This window comes from Notolepis coatsorum, assembly GCF_963971535.1.
Source record: "Notolepis coatsorum genome assembly, chromosome: 4".
Taxonomy (NCBI): Eukaryota; Metazoa; Chordata; class Actinopteri; order Aulopiformes; family Paralepididae; genus Notolepis; species Notolepis coatsorum.
Genome location: NC_140168.1, coordinates 2,189,128 through 2,213,645, shown reverse-complemented (window position 1 = coordinate 2,213,645; position 24,518 = coordinate 2,189,128). Strand labels below are relative to the sequence as shown.

Sequence of the window (24,518 nt, the reverse complement as noted above, 5' to 3'; positions counted from 1 at the left end):
CGGCAGCACACTCTCCCCGCTGTTGAAAGCCTTATCGGAGCACGGAGGGTCGTGGACCCGCAACGCAGCCGCGAAGCCCAGGATGAAGCCTGAGTCGTGCGATTTTTCTTATTGCTTTGTCATGACAAACCAATTACATAATCCAACATATGTGTAAAGAAACAACATATTCCAGTTAACGGTATATATATATATATATTTTTTTTTATTGATCTTTTTCCCCCTCCATTTTCCTCCGATTTTCTCCCATCCCAATGTTAGTCGTATGCCAATTCCCAATCCCTTCCTGGTCGCTGCGCACTTACCCCCCACAGTCAGATAATCTGGGAGAGTGGAGGCTATCACGTGCTTCCTCCGACACACGTCCAGCCAATCACCGCTTCTTTTCACCTGGCAGCGCGGATCCTCCCTGAGAGAGCGTAGCGTGTGGGAGGATCACACTATCCCCTCAGGTCCTATCCGCGCTTAGCAGGCGCCCCGACCGAACTGTAGGAGTCGCTATTTACAACGACCCGGACCCACCCACCAGCTTCTCCCACCCTCTAATACTGCCAATTGTATTAGTGTGAACGGCCAGCCAAGCTGGTGACAACCCCGGAGCTGTGAGCTGGATTCGAACAGGCGAATCCAGCTCACAGCTCCGGGGTTGGTGACGAACGCAATCTCCGCTACGCCACCTAACTGCAACGGTATATTTTTTTTAATGATTCGTTACGGCGACATCAATACTTCCATGGTTAACTGGAGCTTAGTATTGCTGCCTGGCTGAGGGGCGTGTCGCGGCTCGCGCGTGCGCGCTCGGCCAATCAGAGCAACGCGGAAGGGCTTGTTGCTTGCCGAAAGTATTCACGCGTCCGGCGTGTTGTGGACAGCGACTCCTACAGGTCGGTCGGGGCGCCTGCACAGCGAGGGAAGGATCTATAGGAGAGGTAGTGTGACCTTCCACACGTTACACTCTCCCAGTGAGAGTCCGCGCTGCCAGGTGAAAAGAAGCGGTGGGCTGGCTACACATGTGTCGGAGGAAGCATGTGATAGTCTCCGCCCTCCCAGACCGACTGTAGGGGGTAGAGTGAGCAACGACCAGGAAGGGGATTGGGAATTGGCATAACGACTAACATTGGGATGGGAGAAAAACGGAAAAAGGAGGAAAAAGATAAATCGCCCTGACCTTGTTGAAGTGGTCCCTGATGACGTGCCAGATCTACTGACCTTGTTGAAGTGGTCCCTGATGACGTGCCAGATCTACTGACCTTGTTGAAGTGGTGCCAGATCTACTGACCTTGTTGAAGTGGTGCCAGATCTACTGACCTTGTTGAAGTGGTGCCAGATCTACTGACCTTGTTGAAGTGGTGCCAGATCTACTGACCTTGTTGAAGTGGTGCCAGATCTACTGACCTTGTTGAAGTGGTGCCAGATCTACTGACCTTGTTGAAGTGGTCCCCGATGACCTGCCAGATCTACTGACCTTGTTGAAGTGGTGCCAGATCTACTGACCTTGTTGAAGTGGTGCCAGATCTACTGACCTTGTTGAAGTGGTGCCAGATCTACTGACCTTGTTGAAGTGGTCCCTGATCTACTGACCTTGTTGAAGTGGTGCCAGATCTACTGACCTTGTTGAAGTGGTGCCAGATCTACTGACCTTGTTGAAGTGGTCCCCGATGACGTGCCAGATCCGGGACCACTGCAGCCGGATGCGGTTCATGTTGTAGTAGCTGATCTCCACGATCTTCTGGAGGCTGAACATGCGCGGCTGGTGGGCGGAGGCCAGCTCGTCCATGGAGACCGCGCACAGCCAGCGCACAAAGTCCACTGGGGGCACAAACACACACACCGTCAGTAAGTCCACTGGGCACAGACACACCGTCAGTAAGTCCACTGGGGGCACAGACACACAGTCAGTAAGTCCACTGGGCACAGACACACCGTCAGTAAGTCCACTGGGCACAGACACACCGTCAGTAAGTCCACTGGGGGCACAGACACACCGTCAGTAAGTCCACTGGGGGCACAGACACACCGTCAGTAAGTCCACTGGGGGCACACACACACCGTCAGTAAGTCCACTGGGCACAGACACACCGTCAGTAAGTCCACTGGGGGCACACACACACCGTCAGTAAGTCCACTGGGGGCACAGACACACCGTCAGTAAGTCCACTGGGGGCACAGACACACCGTCCGTAAGTCCACTGGGGGCACAGACACACCGTCAGTAAGTCCACTGGGCACAAACACACCATCCGTAAGTCCACTGGGGGCACAGACACACCGTCAGTAAGTCCACTGGGCACAGACACACCGTCAGTAAGTCCACTGGGCACAGACACACCGTCAGTGAGTCCACTGGGGGCACAGACACACCGTCAGTAAGTCCACTGGGCACAGACACACCGTCAGTGAGTCCACTGGGGGCACAGACACACCGTCAGTAAGTCCACTGGGCACACACACACACCGTCCGTAAGTCCACTGGGCACACAGACACACCGTCAGTAAGTCCACTGGGCACACAGACACACCGTCAGTAAGTCCACTGGGCACACAGACACACCGTCAGTAAGTCCACTGGGCACAGACACACCGTCAGTAAGTCCACTGGGCACAGACACACTGTCAGTAAGTCCACTGGGCACAGACACACTGTCAGTAAGTCCACTGGGCACAGACACACTGTCAGTAAGTCCACTGGGCACACAGACACACCGTCAGTAAGTCCACTGGGGGCACAGACACACCGTCAGTAAGTCCACTGGGGGCACAGACACACCGTCAGTAAGTCCACTGGGCACACACACACCGTCCGTAAGTGTTGTGGCCGAGTCACAAAATCTAGAGTCCGGGTCGAGTCTCGAGTCCCCAGTGTTCGAGTCCAAGTCGGTCACCAAAGAAGAGCCAGAGTCGAGTCCCCGTTACCCGAGTCTGAGTCATCGAGGTTGAGTCCACTCCACTCTGGCAGTCAACGAGCTGACGTACCAATAGATAAAAAGGTCTATATATCCAAACTCAAACTGTCAAAAATGTCCCCTGAGGTTAGTCCTACTTGTTGTAACAGATGCAAACAAGCCCCGGCCGGTCTGCACCACACATGTTGGTTGTGTCCTAGGGCCTAGCAGACTTCTGGTCGTCCATATCTAAGCTCTACTCAGACCTGGCAGGTCGGGTACTGGAACCAGGTCATTTCCTGGTTTTTTTTTGGTGTTCTTTCCGAGGATTTACATCGACCAGAAGCACAACTGAACTGTATCGCTTATTCCTCCCTTCTAGCAAGACGTCTCATTCTTCTGAACTGGAAAAACGAACATCCTCCCTCATTTGGCAGGTGGATTAGTGATGTAAATGTATCATCTAAAAGTTGAAAAGATTAAATATAAGGCGGCTAAGTGGCGCAGTGGGCAAGGCGCTCGCCACTAATGCAGGAGATGCTGGGTTCGAGCCCAGCTCTCTGCGTTGCTACCAGCTTGGCTGGTCGTTCATACTAACGCAATTGGCAGTGTTAGGGGGTGGGAAGCTGGTGGGTGGGGATCGGACGTTGTGGACAGCGACTCCTACAGGTCGGTTGGTGCGCCTGCGCAGCAGAATCAGGAAGCGACGGGGGCGGCGTGTCCCTCCCACGCAGACACCCGCCGCTGAGAGATCGTGCTGTGCAGGTGAAAAGATGCGACGGCTGCTTCCTCGAGTACCGGAGGGGACATGTGATGCAAGGCTTCGTCCACATTGCAGCCGGCCAGTGGGAGGCATGGTCTAACAGCGTTCGAGACAGGGGAGGGTAGAATTAGACGATACGAAATTGGGATGGAAGAAAAAGTAGAAAAAAAAAAAGATAAAATATACTTTGCAGGGATCAAGTTTGGTGTGGTGTGGCAACCCTTTATCTCTTATGTGGAACGATTGACAAGGACACTGTATAGGAACGACTCTGTAACATGAAGTGCTCTGAGAACTTTTAATTTGATCTTTTCTTTATTTTGTAATTTTTTTATTCTATTATTATTATTTTTTCTTTTTTTCTATATAGTCTTTGGTGTTTTGTTCAGTTTTTTTCCCTTCTTCTGTTTTGTTTATGTGTATGTATGTCACGTCCGTAGTGTCTACTGTAATGTCTAAAAAAAACGGTAATAAAAATATCAAATATATAAAAAAAAAGGTCTACGTTAAACATAAATGACACAGCGGTCACCATTTCAAAAAGGGAGTTTATTTACTTTGTGACACTATAGCCAAACAAATGCACTATATAGCCATCTATATCTTATGGTAAATGATTAGGGCCTATTACAAAAAAAGAAACTGTATTCATCAATTAACAAGTCGGAGTCCTCGTCTGCACCTTCCGAGTGCGAATACAGTCAGGGCTCGAGTCCAAGTCGAGTCACGAGTCCTGAACATCAGTCCAGAACTCGAGTCCTACAACACTGGTAAAGATACACACTTAAGGGGAAATCCTGACAACAGAAGTTACATCTATTCCTATTATAAATAAATGGTAAATAAAGCATTTATATTTACAATTTTGTTCCTCACATTTCACCCGTTCACTCACACATTCACACACCGACGGCGGAGGCGACCATGCGAGGTGCCGACCTGCTCATCGGGAGCAGTTAGGGGTTAAGTGTCTTGCTCAAGGACACTTCGACACGCTGCCCGGGAGGAGGAGTGGGAATCGAACCGGGAACCTCCGGATTACCAGACGACTGCTCTACCTCCCCAGCCACTGTCGCCCCCTATATTATATTTATATCCTAGTATATTCAACAGTTAAAAGCCCCATGAAATCCAAATAGATGTTTAAGTTCTTTTATCACGTATGCCTTGAGATGACTGTTGCCTATACGCCAGTGTCCGTCCCAATAAAGAATAATAATATCACACTCACCCACTGCATTTCCATCTAGCCGTGTGGAACCAGTGAAGATCCTACAAAAAGAATAATAATAAAAAAGGTTATACTTGTTTTTGTTTTATTTATTTATTTATTTTATTTAACCAAGAACAAATTCTTATTCACAATGAAGGCCTGGTGAGAGGATAAAAGAGCCTCTCGAAGGGTAACAGGGAAAGAGGACAAAACATTTACGGTACATTCTTTTTTAAAAGAGACGGATGATACATACAGTACATCACAGAGGTCATTAAAACAGACATCAACACGTGACAGTGAGAAGGCTGGGTGACGGTTGCAGGCGTGTAAACACCTCTGAGATGAGGGTCTTTAAAAGCAGTGAGGGCCGAGGGGGGATCGATTTGTCTATCTTCTGTCTATCTGCATCTCGTTCCAGCTGCTGGGAGCAGCAAACTGGAAGGAGGATTGACCAAAGGAAGTGTTGGGAACATCTAGCGAGATATGGTGAGCAGCTCTGGTGTTATAGAGATATGGTGAGCAGCTCTGGTGTTATAGAGATATGGTGAGCAGCTCTGGTGTTATAGAGATACGGTGAGCAGCTCTGGTGTTATAGAGATATGGTGAGCAGCTCTGGTGTTATAGAGATACGGTGAGCAGCTCTGGTGTTATAGAGATATGGTGAGCAGCTCTGGTGTTATAGAGATATGGTGAGCAGCTCTGGTGTTATAGAGATATGGTGAGCAGCTCTGGTGTTCTAGAGATATGGTGAGCAGCTCTGGTGTTATAGAGATATGGTGAGCAGCTCTGGTGTTATAGAGATATGGTGAGCAGCTCTGGTGTTCTAGAGATATGGTGAGCAGCTCTGGTGTTATAGAGATATGGTGAGCAGCTCTGGTGTTATAGAGATATGGTGAGCAGCTCTGGTGTTATAGAGATATGGTGAGCAGCTCTGGTGTTATAGAGATATGGTGAGCAGCTCTGGTGTTATAGAGATATGGTGAGCAGCTCTGGTGTTATAGAGATATGGTGAGCAGCTCTGGTGTTAGAGATATGGTGAGCAGCTCTGGTGTTATAGAGATATGGTGAGCAGCTCTGGTGTTATAGAGATATGGTGAGCAGCTCTGGTGTTACAGAGATATGGTGAGCAGCTCTGGTGTTATAGAGATACGGTGAGCAGCTCTGGTGTTATAGAGATATGGTGAGCAGCTCTGGTGTTATAGAGATATGGTGAGCAGCTCTGGTGTTATAGAGATATGGTGAGCAGCTCTGGTGTTAGAGATATGGTGAGCAGCTCTGGTGTTATAGAGATATGGTGAGCAGCTCTGGTGTTATAGAGATATGGTGAGCAGCTCTGGTGTTACAGAGATATGGTGAGCAGCTCTGGTGTTATAGAGATATGGTGAGCAGCTCTAGTGTTCTAGAGATATGGTGAGCAGCTCTGGTGTTATAGAGATATGGTGAGCAGCTCTAGTGTTATAGAGATATGGTGAGCAGCTCTGGTGTTACAGAGATATGGTGAGCAGCTCTGGTGTTACAGAGATATGGTGAGCAGCTCTGGTGTTATAGAGATATGGTGAGCAGCTCTAGTGTTCTAGAGATATGGTGAGCAGCTCTGGTGTTATAGAGATATGGTGAGCAGCTCTGGTGTTATAGAGATACGGTGAGCAGCTCTGGTGTTATAGAGATACGGTGAGCAGCTCTGGTGTTATAGAGATATGGTGAGCAGCTCTGGTGTTATAGAGATATGGTGAGCAGCTCTGGTGTTATAGAGATATGGTAAGCAGCTCTGGTGTTACAGAGATATGGTGAGCAGCTCTGGTGTTATAGAGATATGGTAAGCAGCTCTGGTGTTATAGAGATATGGTGAGCAGCTCTGGTGTTATAGAGATATGGTGAGCAGCTCTGGTGTTTATAGAGATATGGTGAGCAGCTCTGGTGTTATAGAGATATGGTGAGCAGCTCTGGTGTTACAGAGATATGGTGAGCAGCTCTGGTGTTACAGAGATATGGTGAGCAGCTCTGGTGTTATAGAGATATGGTGAGCAGCTCTGGTGTTATAGAGATATGGTGAGCAGCTCTGGTGTTAGAGATATGGTGAGCAGCTCTGGTGTTAGAGATATGGTGAGCAGCTCTGGTGTTATAGAGATATGGTGAGCAGCTCTGGTGTTACAGAGATATGGTGAGCAGCTCTGGTGTTATAGAGATACGGTGAGCAGCTCTGGTGTTATAGAGATATGGTGAGCAGCTCTGGTGTTATAGAGATATGGTGAGCAGCTCTGGTGTTATAGAGATATGGTGAGCAGCTCTGGTGTTATAGAGATATGGTGAGCAGCTCTGGTGTTATAGAGATATGGTGAGCAGCTCTGGTGTTATAGAGATATGGTGAGCAGCTCTGGTGTTATAGAGATATGGTGAGCAGCTCTGGTGTTATAGAGATATGGTGAGCAGCTCTGGTGTTATAGAGATATGGTGAGCAGCTCTGGTGTTATAGAGATATGGTGAGCAGCTCTGGTGTTATAGAGATATGGTGAGCAGCTCTGGTGTTATAGAGATATGGTGAGCAGCTCTGGTGTTATAGAGATATGGTGAGCAGCTCTGGTGTTATAGAGATATGGTGAGCAGCTCTGGTGTTACAGAGATATGGTGAGCAGCTCTGGTGTTATAGAGATATGGTGAGCAGCTCTGGTGTTATAGAGATATGGTGAGCAGCTCTGGTGTTATAGAGATATGGTGAGCAGCTCTGGTGTTATAGAGATATGGTGAGCAGCTCTGGTGTTATAGAGATATGGTGAGCAGCTCTGGTGTTATAGAGATATGGTGAGCAGCTCTGGTGTTATAGAGATATGGTGAGCAGCTCTGGTGTTATAGAGATATGGTGAGCAGCTCTGGTGTTAGAGATATGGTGAGCAGCTCTGGTGTTATAGAGATATGGTGAGCAGCTCTGGTGTTATAGAGATATGGTGAGCAGCTCTGGTGTTATAGAGATATGGTGAGCAGCTCTGGTGTTATAGAGATATGGTGAGCAGCTCTGGTGTTATAGAGATATGGTGAGCAGCTCTGGTGTTATAGAGATATGGTGAGCAGCTCTGGTGTTATAGAGATATGGTGAGCAGCTCTGGTGTTATAGAGATATGGTGAGCAGCTCTGGTGTTATAGAGATATGGTGAGCAGCTCTGGTGTTATAGAGATATGGTGAGCAGCTCTGGTGTTACAGAGATATGGTGAGCAGCTCTGGTGTTATAGAGATATGGTGAGCAGCTCTGGTGTTATAGAGATATGGTGAGCAGCTCTGGTGTTATAGAGATATGGTGAGCAGCTCTGGTGTTATAGAGATATGGTGAGCAGCTCTGGTGTTAGAGATATGGTGAGCAGCTCTGGTGTTATAGAGATATGGTGAGCAGCTCTGGTGTTATAGAGATATGGTGAGCAGCTCTGGTGTTACAGAGATATGGTGAGCAGCTCTGGTGTTATAGAGATATGGTGAGCAGCTCTGGTGTTATAGAGATATGGTGAGCAGCTCTGGTGTTATAGAGATATGGTGAGCAGCTCTGGTGTTATAGAGATATGGTGAGCAGCTCTGGTGTTATAGAGATATGGTGAGCAGCTCTGGTGTTATAGAGATATGGTGAGCAGCTCTGGTGTTATAGAGATATGGTGAGCAGCTCTGGTGTTATAGAGATATGGTGAGCAGCTCTGGTGTTATAGAGATATGGTGAGCAGCTCTGGTGTTATAGAGATATGGTGAGCAGCTCTGGTGTTATAGAGATATGGTGAGCAGCTCTGGTGTTACAGAGATATGGTGAGCAGCTCTGGTGTTATAGAGATATGGTGAGCAGCTCTGGTGTTACAGAGATATGGTGAGCAGCTCTGGTGTTCTAGAGATATGGTGAGCAGCTCTGGTGTTATAGAGATATGGTGAGCAGCTCTGGTGTTATAGAGATATGGTGAGCAGCTCTGGTGTTATAGAGATATGGTGAGCAGCTCTGGTGTTATAGAGATATGGTGAGCAGCTCTGGTGTTATAGAGATATGGTGAGCAGCTCTGGTGTTATAGAGATATGGTGAGCAGCTCTGGTGTTATAGAGATATGGTGAGCAGCTCTGGTGTTATAGAGATATGGTGAGCAGCTCTGGTGTTATAGAGATATGGTGAGCAGCTCTGGTGTTATAGAGATATGGTGAGCAGCTCTGGTGTTATAGAGATATGGTGAGCAGCTCTGGTGTTATAGAGATATGGTGAGCAGCTCTGGTGTTATAGAGATATGGTGAGCAGCTCTGGTGTTATAGAGATATGGTGAGCAGCTCTGGTGTTATAGAGATATGGTGAGCAGCTCTGGTGTTATAGAGATATGGTGAGCAGCTCTGGTGTTATAGAGATATGGTGAGCAGCTCTGGTGTTATAGAGATATGGTGAGCAGCTCTGGTGTTATAGAGATATGGTGAGCAGCTCTGGTGTTATAGAGATATGGTGAGCAGCTCTGGTGTTATAGAGATATGGTGAGCAGCTCTGGTGTTATAGAGATATGGTGAGCAGCTCTGGTGTTATAGAGATATGGTGAGCAGCTCTGGTGTTATAGAGATATGGTGAGCAGCTCTGGTGTTACAGAGATATGGTGAGCAGCTCTGGTGTTATAGAGATACGGTGAGCAGCTCTGGTGTTATAGAGATATGGTGAGCAGCTCTGGTGTTATAGAGATATGGTGAGCAGCTCTGGTGTTATAGAGATATGGTGAGCAGCTCTGGTGTTATAGAGATATGGTGAGCAGCTCTGGTGTTATAGAGATATGGTGAGCAGCTCTGGTGTTAGAGATATGGTGAGCAGCTCTGGTGTTATAGAGATACGGTGAGCAGCTCTGGTGTTATAGAGATATATGAGCAGCTCTGGTGTTATAGAGATATGGTGAGCAGCTCTGGTGTTACAGAGATATGGTGAGCAGCTCTGGTGTTATAGAGATATGGTGAGCAGCTCTGGTTACAGGGAGTAGATGACAATAAAGGTGTATCAAATAAAGAGGCGTCAGACCGGTCAAATGGATTAATATTAGTGCTGCACGATATTTCGGCCGCCGATATAATATCGGCCGATGGTTATTTTTTTACACATCGGTATCGTTCCGATGTCAAGATAGGGCCGTATATATATATTTTTTAACATGTTTTGGTCTTAAATTGTTTAAAAATATCAGTAATTTCTGAAAATAAGTTACAAAAGTGAAAGAAAAAAAAAGCGTTTTTGAAAATAGTTCTTTATTTTATAATCATAAAAAAGTGTTTTCTATACAGAGATATCGACATCGGTAAATATCGGTATCGGCCAGAACAGCAATATTAATATCGGTTATCGGTATCGGCCACAATTTTCACATCGGTGCATCACTAGTTTAGTACAATATTTTTTATTGGGTTTTACAGTACACATTTCAGGTTTTCATTGTCGTCAGTTATTCTTAATTCTTTTTCTCCACAAGAGTATACCCACATACCCCCTTTTCTCTCTTAGCATCTTTGATTTTGTTTTTACTGTTCTCATACAGAAATAGTACGTACATTCATTGGTACCTCCATTAGAATAGCTCGTACACAAATATAAATAATTGAAAAGAAGAAAAGAAAATGTACATAAAAATAAATAAAAAAATAAAAATAAATGACATCTTTACAACACCTTCACTGACGTGTCTCCGGTCTCTCCCAGGGTCCGGGTCACGGCTGACCGCGGGAGAGAGCGGGGGGACTCATCCTATAGCAGCCCTCCTATATCTTCCCTTCTCAGATAGTCATTAAATGGTTTCCATATATCCTCGTAAATCTCTATATTGTTCCTGAGGATATATGTTATTCTCTCCATAGACATGCATTGTGCCATGTTTTTAATCCGAGCACCGATTGTGGGTGCGTCTATTTTCTTCCAATTGAAAGCTATTGTTCTTTTTGCCTGTAGTATAGCAAAATCAATCAATTTAAATTGTTTGGTTCTCAGGTTCAGATTTATTGGATATAAATGTAACAATATCATTTTGGAGTCTAGTGGGATATTCACTGACCGGATATCTTTGATTTTATTCACCACCTCCCCCCAGAACTTCTTGATTTTGTCACATTCCCAAATACAATGTATAAAAGTTCCCCGATCCTTGGTACATTTAAAGCACCTATCTGGTGTGTTGCTGGTGCATCACTAGTTAATATGATGGAGGACAGATGTAAATTCTTTCAGTAACACATCAGTGCTGTTGGAGTGAACGCCTCACCTGTCTACAGCCACCACCACGCTCTGAGAGCTGGTCTCTCCCACAGACTCCTGGAGGTGAGCCATCTGTCTCCGGTCCTGCCCGCCCACCAGGGTGCCTGTCATACCAGGCAGAAACTATTAATAATAATACACAAAGGCATGCAAGTGTACAGCATATTGCATTTTATTTTATTCCACCCTTTTACTTTATTCTGCTGTAATTGTCCGTCCGTCAATGTCGCACCAAAAAACTACAGAATAAAATTCCTTGTATGTGAAAACGACTTGGCAATAAATACCTTTCTGATTCTTTACACTTTGGAGCACACAACGCACACACACATATATATATACATACATAGACACACACACAAAGAGAGATACACACATACTTCAAGCCACACACATGCTACACTCGCATGTTAATTGAACAAGGTACAGTATAATAGCAATTTGTGTGTGTGTGCATGCGTGTGTGCGTGTCTCTACTTGAATAATTGTATACCGTGTGTGCGTGCAACATCTCACATGTGCAATGTCTTAAGCCTTATAACTCATAACACCCCCCCCCCTCCCCCCAATTAATAGATTCTCAAATGTCTTTGCACACATGGCATCTCATCCCAAGGACTATGTGTTGTGAAGACCAACTGTCCTCGTGGACGTTGGTCGTTGTGGACAGCAACTCCTACAGGTCGGTTGGGTTTCGCCTGTACAGCAGAGACAGGAAGTATCGGGGGCAGCGTGAGCCTCTCCCACGCGTTACTCCTCGCCACTGAGAGTCTGCGCTGTCTGGTGAAAAGATGCGACAGGCTGCCTCCTCGTGTACCGGAGGGGACACGTGATGCAAGGCTTCTATCCTCACTACAGCCGACCAGTGGAAGGCATAGTCGAGCAACGTTCAAGACAGGGGAGGGGAGAATTGGCAATGCGAAATTGGGATGGGAAAAAAATAGAAAAATGAGAAAAAGTGGATTAAAAAAAAAAACATGTCTATTTTATTATCTTTACTTATTTTATTTACTATTGTATTCTTGCACAATCAAAGCGGGCATGGCCATTTCACTGTATGCCCTGGTATGTATGTGACAAATAAACCTGTTGAATCTTGAATCAATGTGTGTGTGGATGTGTGTCTGTGTGTGTGTGTGGATGTGTGTGTGTCTGTGTGTGTGGATGTGTGGTTGTGTGTGTGTGGTTGTGTGTGTGGATGTGTGTGTGGATGTGTGTGTGGATGTGTGTGTGTGTGGATGTGTGTGTGTGTGGATGTGTGTGTGTGTGGATGTGTGTGTGTGTGGATGTGTGTGTGTGTGGATGTGTGTGTGTGTGGATGTGTGTGTGTGTGGATGTGTGTGTGTGTGGATGTGTGTGTGTGTGGATGTGTGTGTGGTTGTGTGTGTGTGTCTCTGTGTGTGGATGTGTGTGTGTGTCTCTGTGTGTGGATGTGGATGTGTGTGTGGTTGTGCGTGCGTGTGTGTCTGTGTGTGGATGGATGTGTGTGTGGTTGTGTGTGTGGTTGTGTGTGTGTGACATACCCAGTCCCAGGGGCATGAACTCCTCTGTGCCCGCGGGGAAGCCCTTGATGCCGGCCTCCCGGTCCCGGACCACCCCCGAGATGTAGCGCGTCTTCACCCCCGTGCCGATCAGCTGGGCCAGTTCCAACTGGCTGATGCACCTCAGGATCTACAGACACAGAGAGACACCTCAGGATCTACAGACACAGAGACCCAGAGACACCTCAGGATCTACAGACACAGAGAGACACCTCAGGATCTACAGACACAGAGACACCTCAGGATCTACAGACACAGACACACCTCAGGATCTACAGACACAGAGACCCAGAGACACCTCAGGATCTACAGACACAGAGACACCTCAGGATCTACAGACACAGAGACACCTCAGGATCTACAGACACAGAGACACCTCAGGATCTACAGACACAGAGACACCTCAGGATCTACAGACACAGAGAGAGACCCAGAGACACGCGGTCAGCAGCGCCCCGTGCTGCGCTCCTACACGGCCACCGTTAACGGGTTAAATATCTAATAGATTGCGGAGCGCAGAGGTAAAATATGAAGGATTCTATTCGTAGTATTTTTTTTATCTTTTTTGCCCCTTGTACACCGATTTGAGGGCTTTATTTGAGAAAATTCATTTTTGTAAATCCGGATTTGTTTTGGCCGTCTGAGAGTTGTATGTCGAGTTGTTTTTTGTGTGGAGGACATCTTCAGTTTTGCAGAATTTCGTGGAGAAAGCATGGCACTTCAGACAAAACACACTATATCCTATATAATTGCATATGAATTCCTCTCGTTTCTTTGTTTACATACATTGCTTACAGCTTGTTATGTCCTCCTGGATATCTGAACGACATTCTCCGGCCCGTAACTCACTCACTGCGACTTTCCACATTTAAACGTATCGTAGTCGATGATTTACAAAACCATTCCAGATGCTGACTAACTTCCTTCCTGTCAAACTGACAACAATCTCGAGCTGATCTAGTCATAATATTTTCATGCTTTTCTTTTCTTTGGCCAGACAATATGGTGCTCAGCTCATTGACCGCGGTCGTCATTTAATGATGATCACCTGTTGTTTCCAGAGCGTAGGTTCTCGGACCTTCAGCTGTTGTTTCCAGAGCGTAGGTTTGGTCTCCGACCTTCAGCTGTTGTTTCCAGAGCGTAGGTTTGGTCTCCGACCTTCAGCTGTTGTTTCCAGAGCGTAGGTTTGGTCAGAGACCAACAGGTGAAGGTCAGACACCAAACCTACGCTCTGGAAACAACAGCTGAAGGTCGGAGACCAAACCTACGCTCTGGAAACAACAGCTGAAGGTCGGAGACCAAACCTACTCTCTGGAAACAACAGCTGAAGGTCGGAGACCAAACCTACGCTCTGGAAACAACAGCTGAAGGTCGGAGACCAAACCTACGCTCTGGAAACAACAGGTGAAGGTCAGAGTTCAAACCTACTCTCTGGAAACAACAGGTGAAGGTCGGAGACCAAACCTACGCTCTGGAAACAACAGCTGAAGGTCGGAGACCAAACCTACGCTCTGGAAACAACAGCTGAAGGTCAGAGTTCAAACCTACTCTCTGGAAACAACAGGTGAAGGTCGGAGACCAAACCTACGCTCTGGAAACAACAGCTGGAGGTCAGAGTTCAAACCTACTCTCTGGAAACAACAGCTGAAGGTCAGAGTTCAAACCTACTCTCTGGAAACAACAGGTGAAGGTCGGAGACCAAACCTACGCTCTGGAAACAACAGCTGGAGGTCAGAGTTCAAACCTACGCTCTGGAAACAGGTGAAGGTCAGAGTTCAAACCTACGCTCTGGAAACAACAGCTGAAGGTCAGAGACCAAACCTACGCTCTGGAAACAACAGGTGAAGGTCAGAGTTCAAACCTACGCTCTGGAAACAGGTGAAGGTCAGAGTTCAAACCTACGCTCTGGAAACAACAGGTGAAGGTCAGAGTTCAAACCTACGCTCTGGAAACAACAGGTGAAGGTCAGAGACCAAACCTACGCTCTGGAAACAACAGCTGGAGGTCAGAGTTCAAACCTACTCTCTGGAAACAACAGCTGAAGGTCAGAGTTCAAACCTACGCTCTGGAAACAACAGGTGAAGGTCAGAGTTCAAACCTACGCTCTGGAAACAACAGGTGAAGGTCGGAGACCAAACCTACGCTCTGGAAACAACAGGTGAAGGTCAGAGTTCAAACCTACGCTCTGGAAACAACAGCTGATCATCATTAAATGACGACCGCGGCCAATGAGCTGAGCACCATATTATTGTCTGGCCAAAGAAAAGAAAAAAAAGCATGAAAATATTATGACTAGATCAGCTAGAGATTGTTGTCAGTTTGACAGGAAGGAAGTCAGTCAGCATCTGGAATGGTTTTGTAAATCATCGCCTACGATAAGTTTAAATGTGGAAAGTCGCAGTGAGTGAGTTACGGGCCGGAGAATGTCGTTCGGATATCCAGGAGGACATTCCAGCCCACATGTTGTGTTCCAGCACAGTGAGCCTAGCGGTGCTGTTCATAGAAACAGTAATTACTACAGTAAGGGTCGGGTGGAAAATCTAAATCTAAACATTTTTGACTGGTGACCTGCGCAGGTAACTGTGGAGGAGAGACCCGTTGTCTGTCCTAACAATAGCTCGAATCTCACACCTCGAGAGACGATGTCCCCGAACCCACCCACCCTTCTCTGCCTCCATGATAACCTGATCAACAGAGTCCCCTGGGAACCTCTTCAAAATGCTCAAACACACTCCAGCCACTCGTAAACGCACCAGACACTTTATCATGCATCTGTGTGCCTATGAGTATTTTTCGTTAATTTGCTTACTTTGTGTATTCTGTCCACATCCATGCCGATGAGTATTCATTGTACTGTTATGTGTACGATTGTAGTTTACCGGTCAATGGCTTTATGTATTTTAATCTATGTTTCTTTTGTTATTGTATTCTTGTTGTTTTGTGTAATATGGACCTGGAGTCTGAAATAAAGTCTTCATCAATCTGATCCAAACTGCTGGCGAGGACGAGACGGCTTCATCTGGTTTGGGGAGACGCCCCAGAGGGCACTGTGGGCAGCGGAGGAGAGAACAGGTCATACCCTCACCTCCTCCAGGGCCTCGCCTGCCCTCCACTCTGCTCTCTCTCACCTCGTGCCAGGAGTTGCCCAGGTAGTTCCCGTCGGTGTGGGCCACCGTGATGAGGGTCTTGATGGTGTCGATGTTCTTCTGCTTCATCTCCGTGATGCTGGAGCTGGCGGTGAGCAGCGTGAAGCGGGCCAGGGCCTGGACGTAGGCGTCGCGCTCCAGCTGCACGGGGGCACAGGAGAGCATCAGAATAAGCATTATTTGTATATAGCACTAGGGACATCCGATATCAGCGGCATTAAAATGTAATATCGGAAATGATCTGTAAACATTTTTTTTTATTTTTTTTATAATTTTATACATACATAATTTTTTTTTACATTTATTTAACCTTTATTTACCCAGGCAAGCAAGTAAGAACAAATTCTTATTTTATTTATTGTCAAAAGTGTGCATAATGTTGTGTTAATTCCACGACAAGAGATATGTAATTACCTGAAATTATTCATTTTTTTTTGGGGGGGGGGGGGGGGGCCCTGCATGTATCGGTTGATAACGGTATCGGAAATTAAGAGTTGGACAATATAGGTAATAAAAGCCTTGTTTACGGTCTGATCATCACCGACGCACATCTGTAGCTCAAACCAGCCACGTTCCCATTAAAGACCGTCGTCGCAAATCAAAACATGAAGCATATCGTTTTTATATTTGATTTTTTTATATAAATCAACTCAGTAGATCGTCCTCCATAATGTGTGTGTGGTTTTACAAAGTTTAAACAACGGGAAAGCATTCAACTGATCATCCGTCTAAACCTCATAACTCTATTCGCCCTCAAATCTGTGTTTGTTTGTTTGATCTGGGGCAAAGGTCACGTCTCAAACGGTTTCCCACGTGAGCCACCTGGCACTTTGATCTGGACGCTCTGTTGTTGGTTAACCCTTTCACTGCCACACTAACCAAACGACCGGTTAACCCTTTCACTGCAACAATACACACTTTCACTGCCACACAACAGCAGGTTGACCCCGTCACTGCCACACTACAGAAAGGTTAACCCTTTACTATCACACTACCGACGGCAGTAACCGTCGGTAGTGTGATAGTAAAGGGTTAACCTTCTGTAGTGTGGCAGTGAAAGGGTTAATAAATGGTCCATTAGACCCTCTGTGAGCCTGTCCTACAGTCCCTTAGCTAATTAATCACTGTTAATCGCACACAAAAGCACCTTAAGTGACTTACACACCACACTTGTTAGACGCACACGCTGCTGCTACTAACACTGTTTTTATTTTATACCTCATTTACAAATCTACTGCGGTCGAGGAGCCGGGAACAACAAGCATCTGACGTTTTTCTGTACAAAAAATAAAATAAAAAGCTGCGACAATAAAATAATCGGAATCTGAAACCTGGCCACCTGTGCTGTAAGATAACATTGTTGGAGCGTCGTGTGGTTGTGTAGTTGTGTAGTTGTGTAGTTGTGTAGTTGTGTAGTTGTGTGGTTGTGTAGTTGTGTGGTTGTGTGGTTGTGTGGTTGTGTAGTTGTGTAGTTGTGTAGTATTGACAAATGGATATTTTGAGAGTGCAGTGTTTCAAGTGCCGTTCATATTTTTAGAGTAACTAAACTAAACACGGTTTGAGACGGGACGACCAAATATCAACGCAAAGATCAAAGGTCATCCATTGTCCAGCAAATGTAAAACAGAACGGACGGACCTTTACTTCTATGTTTTACATTTGCTGGACAATGGATGACCTTTGATCCGGGGGGGGGGGGGGGGGGGGCACGGTGTCAGACCTGCATGCAGAAGATGCAGGCGATCCTGATGGCACAGCGGATGCCCTCCAGGCAGAGCGCTGCCACCTCGGGGTCGTCACAGTCCTGCAGGCCCACGCTGAAGGCTGCCAGCAGGGGGGTCCAGGCCAGCTGGAACACAGAGGCACACAAGAGGTAAACAAGGGGTTAACACGAGGTACACACAAGGCACACACGAGGTAAACAAGAGGTACACATGAAGTAAACACGAGGTAAACATGAGGTAAACATGAGGTAAACATGAGGTAAACATGAGGTAAACACGAGGTAAACACGAGGTAAACACGAGGTAAACATGAGGTAAACATGAGGTAAACATGAGGTAAACACGAGGTAAACACGAGGTAAACACGAGGTAAACACGAGGTAAACACGAGGTAAACATGAGGTAAACATGAGGTAAACATGAGGTAAACACGAGGTAAACATGAGGTAAACACGAGGTAAACACGAGGTAAACATGAGGTAAACATGAGGTAAACACGAGGTAAACACGAGGTAAACACGAGGTAAACACGAGGTAAACATGAGGTAAACATGAGGTAAACATGAGGTAAACATGAGGTAAACACGAGGTAAACATGAGGTAAACATGAGGTAAACACGAGGTAAACACGAGGTAAACATGAGGTAAACATGAGGTAAACACGAGGTAAACATGAGGTAAACATGAGGCACACATGAGGCACACATGAGGCACACATGAGGCACACATGAGGCACACATGAGGCGTGCACCTTTTCTGACTGCATTATTACCAGCTACTGTGTGAATATGACTGGTAGGAATTATATGACCGACAGGAATTATCAGTTGTGTGAATTCTGATTAATTCTCCAGACGTGACGCTCTACCTTGAACGGTAAAATGATGCATTTATAGAGAGCTTTTATCCAAAGTGCTTTACAATTCTGTCGCTCACTCACACACTCACCACGCAAGGTGCCAACCTGCTTACCGGGAGCAGTTATGGGTTAAGTGGGTTAAAATGACCGACCGTGGTCAATGAGCTGTGACATATTGTCTGGCCAAATGAAACACCGTGACGGTATTGTGACTGGATCAGCTAGAGATTGTGGTCAGTCGACAGGAAGGAAGTTAGTCAGCGTAGAAACTGGAACGGTTTTGTAAATGATTATCTACGATCAGTTAAATGTGGAAAGTTGTAGTGAGTTACGGCCGGAGACGATCAGATATATATATATATATCCAGGCCGTCCCACACATTCCAGTCCAGCACACTCACTTTCTGAGAACAGACGATCAGACTGGCTTCTCCAAAACGTACCGGCAAAGTAGAGTGATCCTAGCATTACTGTTCATAGAAATGGGTCATACATGTTCCAGAATCTGACACACTGCCTGAAACATGGGTCATACATGTTCCAGAATCTGACACACTACCTGAAACATGGGTCATACATGTTCCAGAATCTGACACACTACCTGAAACATGGGTCATACATGTTCCAGATGACAGTCTACCTGAAACATGGGTCATACATGTTCCAGATGACAGTCTACCTGAAACATGGGTCATACATGTTCCAGATGACAGTCTACCTGAAACATGGGTCATACATGTTCCAGATGACAGTCTACCTATTATGCACTTTGCTACTATTACTAAGTAATCTTCCTTGCCCATGTTACTACCGGCTGACCCCTATTAGTCGACTAATCGGTCGAAAGGAGCCGTAGTCGACTGCCAACCTCTTAGTGGAATACAAAAAAAAAGTTAAAGAATTTTTTTATAATTTTTTCTCATCATTCTTTCCAAAAGCAAAGAGGCCTAGAAGCGTGGCTAACGCTAATGGAGCGCATACCAGAGGCTAACTGCCTAAGAAAACAGGCACAGAGGCACTGAAAGAGGATTTCACCATCTAATGAACACACTAGACTAGACAAATATCAAGATGTGTCCATCAGTGGACCAATTGCATGCTTTTGCACAGAGGACAAGAAGCCTTCAGTCGACTCCTTCAGACATTAAGCACCCCCCACAGCCCAAATGGAATGATAAAAAAAAATATATATATATTATACTTTTCTTTTTTTTTGTTGACTAATAGTCGACTAACGGCAAATTTTGGCCAATCATAGTCTACTATCCAAATCCTTAGTCGGGGACAGCCCTACTACGCTAATATGTCTGTACCACTATGCACTCAAGTTCAACACTGTTTGACAATATCTCTGACCCTCAGCTACCAGAGGTCAGAGGTGTACCCTTCCTTCCTGCCGACTTGTTGTTGTTCACAACTTGCAAGTCACTTTGGCTAAAATCCTCAGCTAAAAGACTCGATGTAAAATGGGGGACACTCTTCTGTTGCAGGACGCAGGACAAAGGGCTAAAAAGCACAAGCGGGGGGGACGTGTGATCACCCTAGTCTCTAAACTCTGGAAATCTGGATTTCTACAGATGTCTCATTATTGGATGCGTTGGCCTGCCGGCTCTAGAGACAGCCCTGCCAATAACTCCTCTCTTCAGAGCAAACGCCACGACAACTCTAGTCTACAGAGAGAGTCGAGTCTCCCGTGTTTCACCCCCCCCGGCAGGGGGCCTTTCCGTGTGGCGTTTGCATGTTCTCCCCGTGTTCGCGTGGGTTTCCTCTGGGTTTCCTCCCACACGATAAAGACATGCGTGTTAGGCAGGACTACAGATGGAAACTAGCTCATTAGCTAACTCTGCCACCTTTATACATTGATGTGGAAACTGAAGATGTTGATGGATGTGCTCCGTCCCTGGGTAATAAAAATACAAATTTAAATAATCTAATAATCTTATTAGTGGAGCCACTACGTCCAGCTCACCACCAGCACGTCTGCCGAGGAGACAGAACCACGGCCCGTTACTGAACGTACCTTGAACATGGGCCGGACGTGCTCCAGGTGCGTGGCGCTGAAGAAGGGGGCCTGGGCGTGGCTCACCGCCTCCATCAGGGCCTTGGCCGTCTTGGCCATCTGCTCCATCTCCATGTTGTAGAGCAGGCGGCGCTGCTTCTCAGTGGCCACATCTGGGGACGGAGAGGGGGTTATTAACATCTGGGGACGGAGAGGGTGTTATTAACATCTGGGGACGGAGAGGGTGTTATTAACATCTGGAGACAGAGAGGGTGTTATTAACATCTGGAGGCAGAGAGGCAGTTATTAACATCTGGAGACAGAGAGGGTGTTATTAACATCTGGAGACGGAGAGGGTGTTATTAACATCTGGAGACAGTTATTAACATCTGGAGACGGAGAGGGTGTTAACATCTGGAGACAGTTATTAACATCTGGAGACGGAGAGGGTGTTATTAACATCTGGAGCAGAAAGGGCGGCACGCATTTATTAACATCTGGAGACAGAGAGGGGACTATGCTTTAAGCAAGTGGCTTGTCCTTCCGCGTTCCCGTTTTGCGCTCTGATTGGCCACGCACGTTTATGGTCATGTGACATGTGCGCCCAATAGCATGACGAGCAGTGTCTTAGACCATTTCCGTGTACATTTGGGTAAAGTTGCCCAAATAGTGCAAGGAATAGCAACTCATGGGACCTTTAACATTCGGTGGTGAAGGAGGCAATTTCCACCCTACATTGTGGGGAGCGCTTCTTTGAGCGTCTAGAGAAGAGCTACATTATATAAATGTAATGATGATTCATTCATTCATTAATCTGAATGAAGCAGGGGAGAGACAGACAGGGCTCACTCTGCTTGCTGGACTTGGGCGTGATGGAGTACTCCTTGCTCTCCTTCAGGGCGATCTTCTTGCCCGCGATCTCGTGGTAGATGGAGGAGAGGTACTCCTCCGGCAGATCCTTGCTGTCGTTGATGCCGCGGTTCATCTTGATGTACTGCTCCTTGGTCATCTTGTTCTTCACCTGCAGAAAGACCAGAGGGGAAGGAGATTCATTAAAAAATATATACACCTACTTATTAGGGGTGGGAATCGCCAGAGACCTCACGATACGATAGTATCGAGATACTTGCGTCACGATACAATACTAAATATATATATATATTTTTTTTTTGGATCAAATTTAATTTACCTTTTTTCAACTGCAAAGTAAAACTTTGTCAACATGTTTTATCTAATAAAATAAAGTTCATCTCACTTCAATCATCTTTATTGCAGAACATGGTATTTTCTCAAGCAGACGGATGCATGTACCTGACAAACTGAACTGTTTGTATTACAGTCATATTCCAACTTAACTGAATGCACACGTGTGTGTGTGTGTGGACTACTGTACTATTACAGGTATTGAAATGAACAATGAAAGTTCCTTCAAATTTTGTTTATGAATAATTAAATATCGATACTTGGCGTCCCTGTATCGATACAGTATCGCCACGCAAAGTATGGCGATACTACTACGTATCGATTTTTCCCCCCACCCCTACTACTTATACACCTGCACACTGCATAACCCATATAACTCTGTATGATAGCATGTACAATAATGCTGTGTATGTATATATATATATATATATATAATTTATTCTTACCGTATATATATATATTTATCCACATACAGTACCTGCATATAATCCTTTTTACATATCTGTAGATACTATATCTATATAAAGCCTTACTAGTTACTCTGCTGGCCAGTATTACTTACTACCATAGTGACTTTATACCTGTATCACTATACTTAATACTGCAACTCTGTACATACATCTGATTAGTACCATTACTCAGTAGTTCTCATTTATATATTTTATACCCAGTCTAATCACCTGTACATTGTATATTACTATCGCACTTTACTGCTACATTTACACTCTGGTTGTATGCCAAACTTCTTTTCGTTGTACTGTACTTGTGCTGCATGATCATGACAATACATCCGAGTCCACTGTAATCTAATCTACAGATTGATTGATTGATTGATTGAAAAGTTTATTAACAGATTGCAGAATGGGTACAGTACAGTACATCTCAATACATACAATTGTTAAGGGGATGCAGACCAGAGAAAGACTTTCGTCTTGTTTACACCAGGGTCCCCCATTTTCAATTCATCATAACATATATGACATACATGACATACAGATAGACAGTACTGCTACATCTATACATTTATGACATATCAGATTTGCAAATACAGTACTGTTTGTGATACAAAAGTGTCCAGAAAAGGAGTGTATATACATTTGGCGTAGAAACTGTACATTGGAGGAGGTTGGTGGGGTGGGGTTGGGTGAGGGCTGTACATTGGAGGTGGGGGGGGGGGTTGGGTAGGGGACACACACACATTTTACACTGTACATTGGAATATTGACAAAGCCTTACTTGGTCATTTACTGTACAACTAGGTTAGGACATTTGTAGGGGCCAGTTTCGAATTGCAGTCTCACGTAGGTGTTTTTTGAGAGTGTTTTTGAAGGTGGGTAGTGATTCACATTCCTTTACAGCTTTAGGCAGGGCGTTCCACATTGATGTGGCATAATTGCGAAACGTGTTTAGTCCCTTGTTTGAGCCGAATCTGGGTTTTACATGATTTGTGGAGCTCCCTCTGGTGTTGTGATCGTGGTATTCACTGACCTTTGGGAAGTATTTTGACATGTACATGGGTACCTTGGTCGCGTAGTGTATCTTGTAGACCAGGCCCATTGCAAGTTGCTGTACTCTGTCGTCTACTCTAAGCCATCCTAGGTTGTCAAAGTGGGCAGGGGTGAGGTGGGTTCTAGGAGTCAGGTCAAGTAGTAGTCTGACTAGCTTGTTTTGAGATGTTTGTAATTTGTTTTTTAGTGCCTTTGAGGTGCTTTGGTACCATGAGGTGCAAGCATAGTCGTAGTACCCTTGAATGAGTGCTCCTGCTAGAGTCTTCAGGGTATTCTTGTTTACCAGAGAGGAGATCCGGTACAAGAATCGCGTTCGTTGGTTGACTTTTTTTATTACATTGGCTGCCATTTTGTCACAGGAAAGATTAGCCTCTAGGATGGAACCCAGGTAGGTAATTTCATCTTTCCTTGTGATAATATTGTCACCCACTGTAACCGAGAAGCCGTCGGTCTTGCTGAGTTTGTTATTTGAACCGAAGAGAATGGACTCTGTTTTGCCCATGTGTAATGATAGTTTGTTGTCGGCGAGCCATATGCAGATTTTGCCTAGTTCCGAGCTGAGGGCTTTTTCAACCTGTAACTTGTTCTTGTCAGAGACCAGCAGGGCTGAGTCGTCCGCAAACAGGAACAAGTTGCAGTCACAAGCTGACGACATGTCATTTGCATAAATTAGGAATAGTAGCGGTCCTAGTATGCTTCCTTGTGGAACACCACAGCTCACTGTGAGGGGGGGGGATAGGGTACCGTTTACTTCCACCATCTGTTCCCTCCCCTCCAGGTAGGATTGTATCCAGCTCACTGATAAACTATCAAAACCAATTGCTTTTAGCTTGTCAATCAGAATGGTGTGATTGACAGTGTCGAAGGCCTTTTGTAGGTCCAGCATGACCATGCCGCAGTATTTGCCCGCGTCCACCTCTTGTTTGATGTGGTCGTTCAAGTAGAGAAGGCATGCGTCAGTGGAGTGGGATGTTCTGAAGCCAGATTGGAATTCGTAGATTAGATTTTTTTCCGCGAGGTACTTTTCGATCTGTTCGTATACTATTTTTTCCATGACTTTCGAGATGGATGTAAGGATAGAAACAGGGCGGTAGTAGATACTATAGACCTTTTCAGTAGGATTCCGTTGTTAGGGAAACAGATATTGATATCAGCTACTGTAACACAGCTGTAGCTGCCCCCACCCTCTGAAATGCCCTGCCCAACCGCGTCTATACTTCCCACAAGTGGGTTGTCCTTCCGCGTTGCTCTGATTGGCCACTGACCTACGGTTCGTGCGTTTTGCTAATCTGATTGGCCACTGACGTTTCTGGTCATGTGACATGTGCGCCCAATCGCATGACGAGCAGTGTCTTAGCCCATTTCCGCGTCGAACAGACTGCAAACTACCTAACGCCTAGTTTATCACTGGTTAAGCTTAGGCGACTCTTTCGCAGTTGGTTATGGTTAGAGT

At 45.8% G+C, this 24,518-nt stretch overlaps 1 protein-coding gene across 1 annotated transcript in view; it reads right to left on the bottom strand.

The window, feature by feature from the left end:
* Nucleotides 1-24,518, bottom strand: part of arfgef2 (ADP-ribosylation factor guanine nucleotide-exchange factor 2 (brefeldin A-inhibited)) — a gene marked incomplete at its 3' end in the record, with an annotated part of 107,377 nt that overhangs the window by 37,208 nt on the left and 45,651 nt on the right. The window contains exons 18-25 of the mRNA XM_084313308.1: nt 21,204-21,375; nt 20,376-20,527; nt 17,493-17,621; nt 15,755-15,913; nt 12,609-12,756; nt 11,093-11,189; nt 4,877-4,917; nt 1,640-1,809 (exon numbers count right to left, since the gene is read on the bottom strand). Coding sequence (XP_084169434.1) covers nt 1,640-1,809; nt 4,877-4,917; nt 11,093-11,189; nt 12,609-12,756; nt 15,755-15,913; nt 17,493-17,621; nt 20,376-20,527; nt 21,204-21,375 — 1,068 coding nt within the window. The remainder of the gene's footprint in view (nt 1-1,639; nt 1,810-4,876; nt 4,918-11,092; nt 11,190-12,608; nt 12,757-15,754; nt 15,914-17,492; nt 17,622-20,375; nt 20,528-21,203; nt 21,376-24,518) is intronic.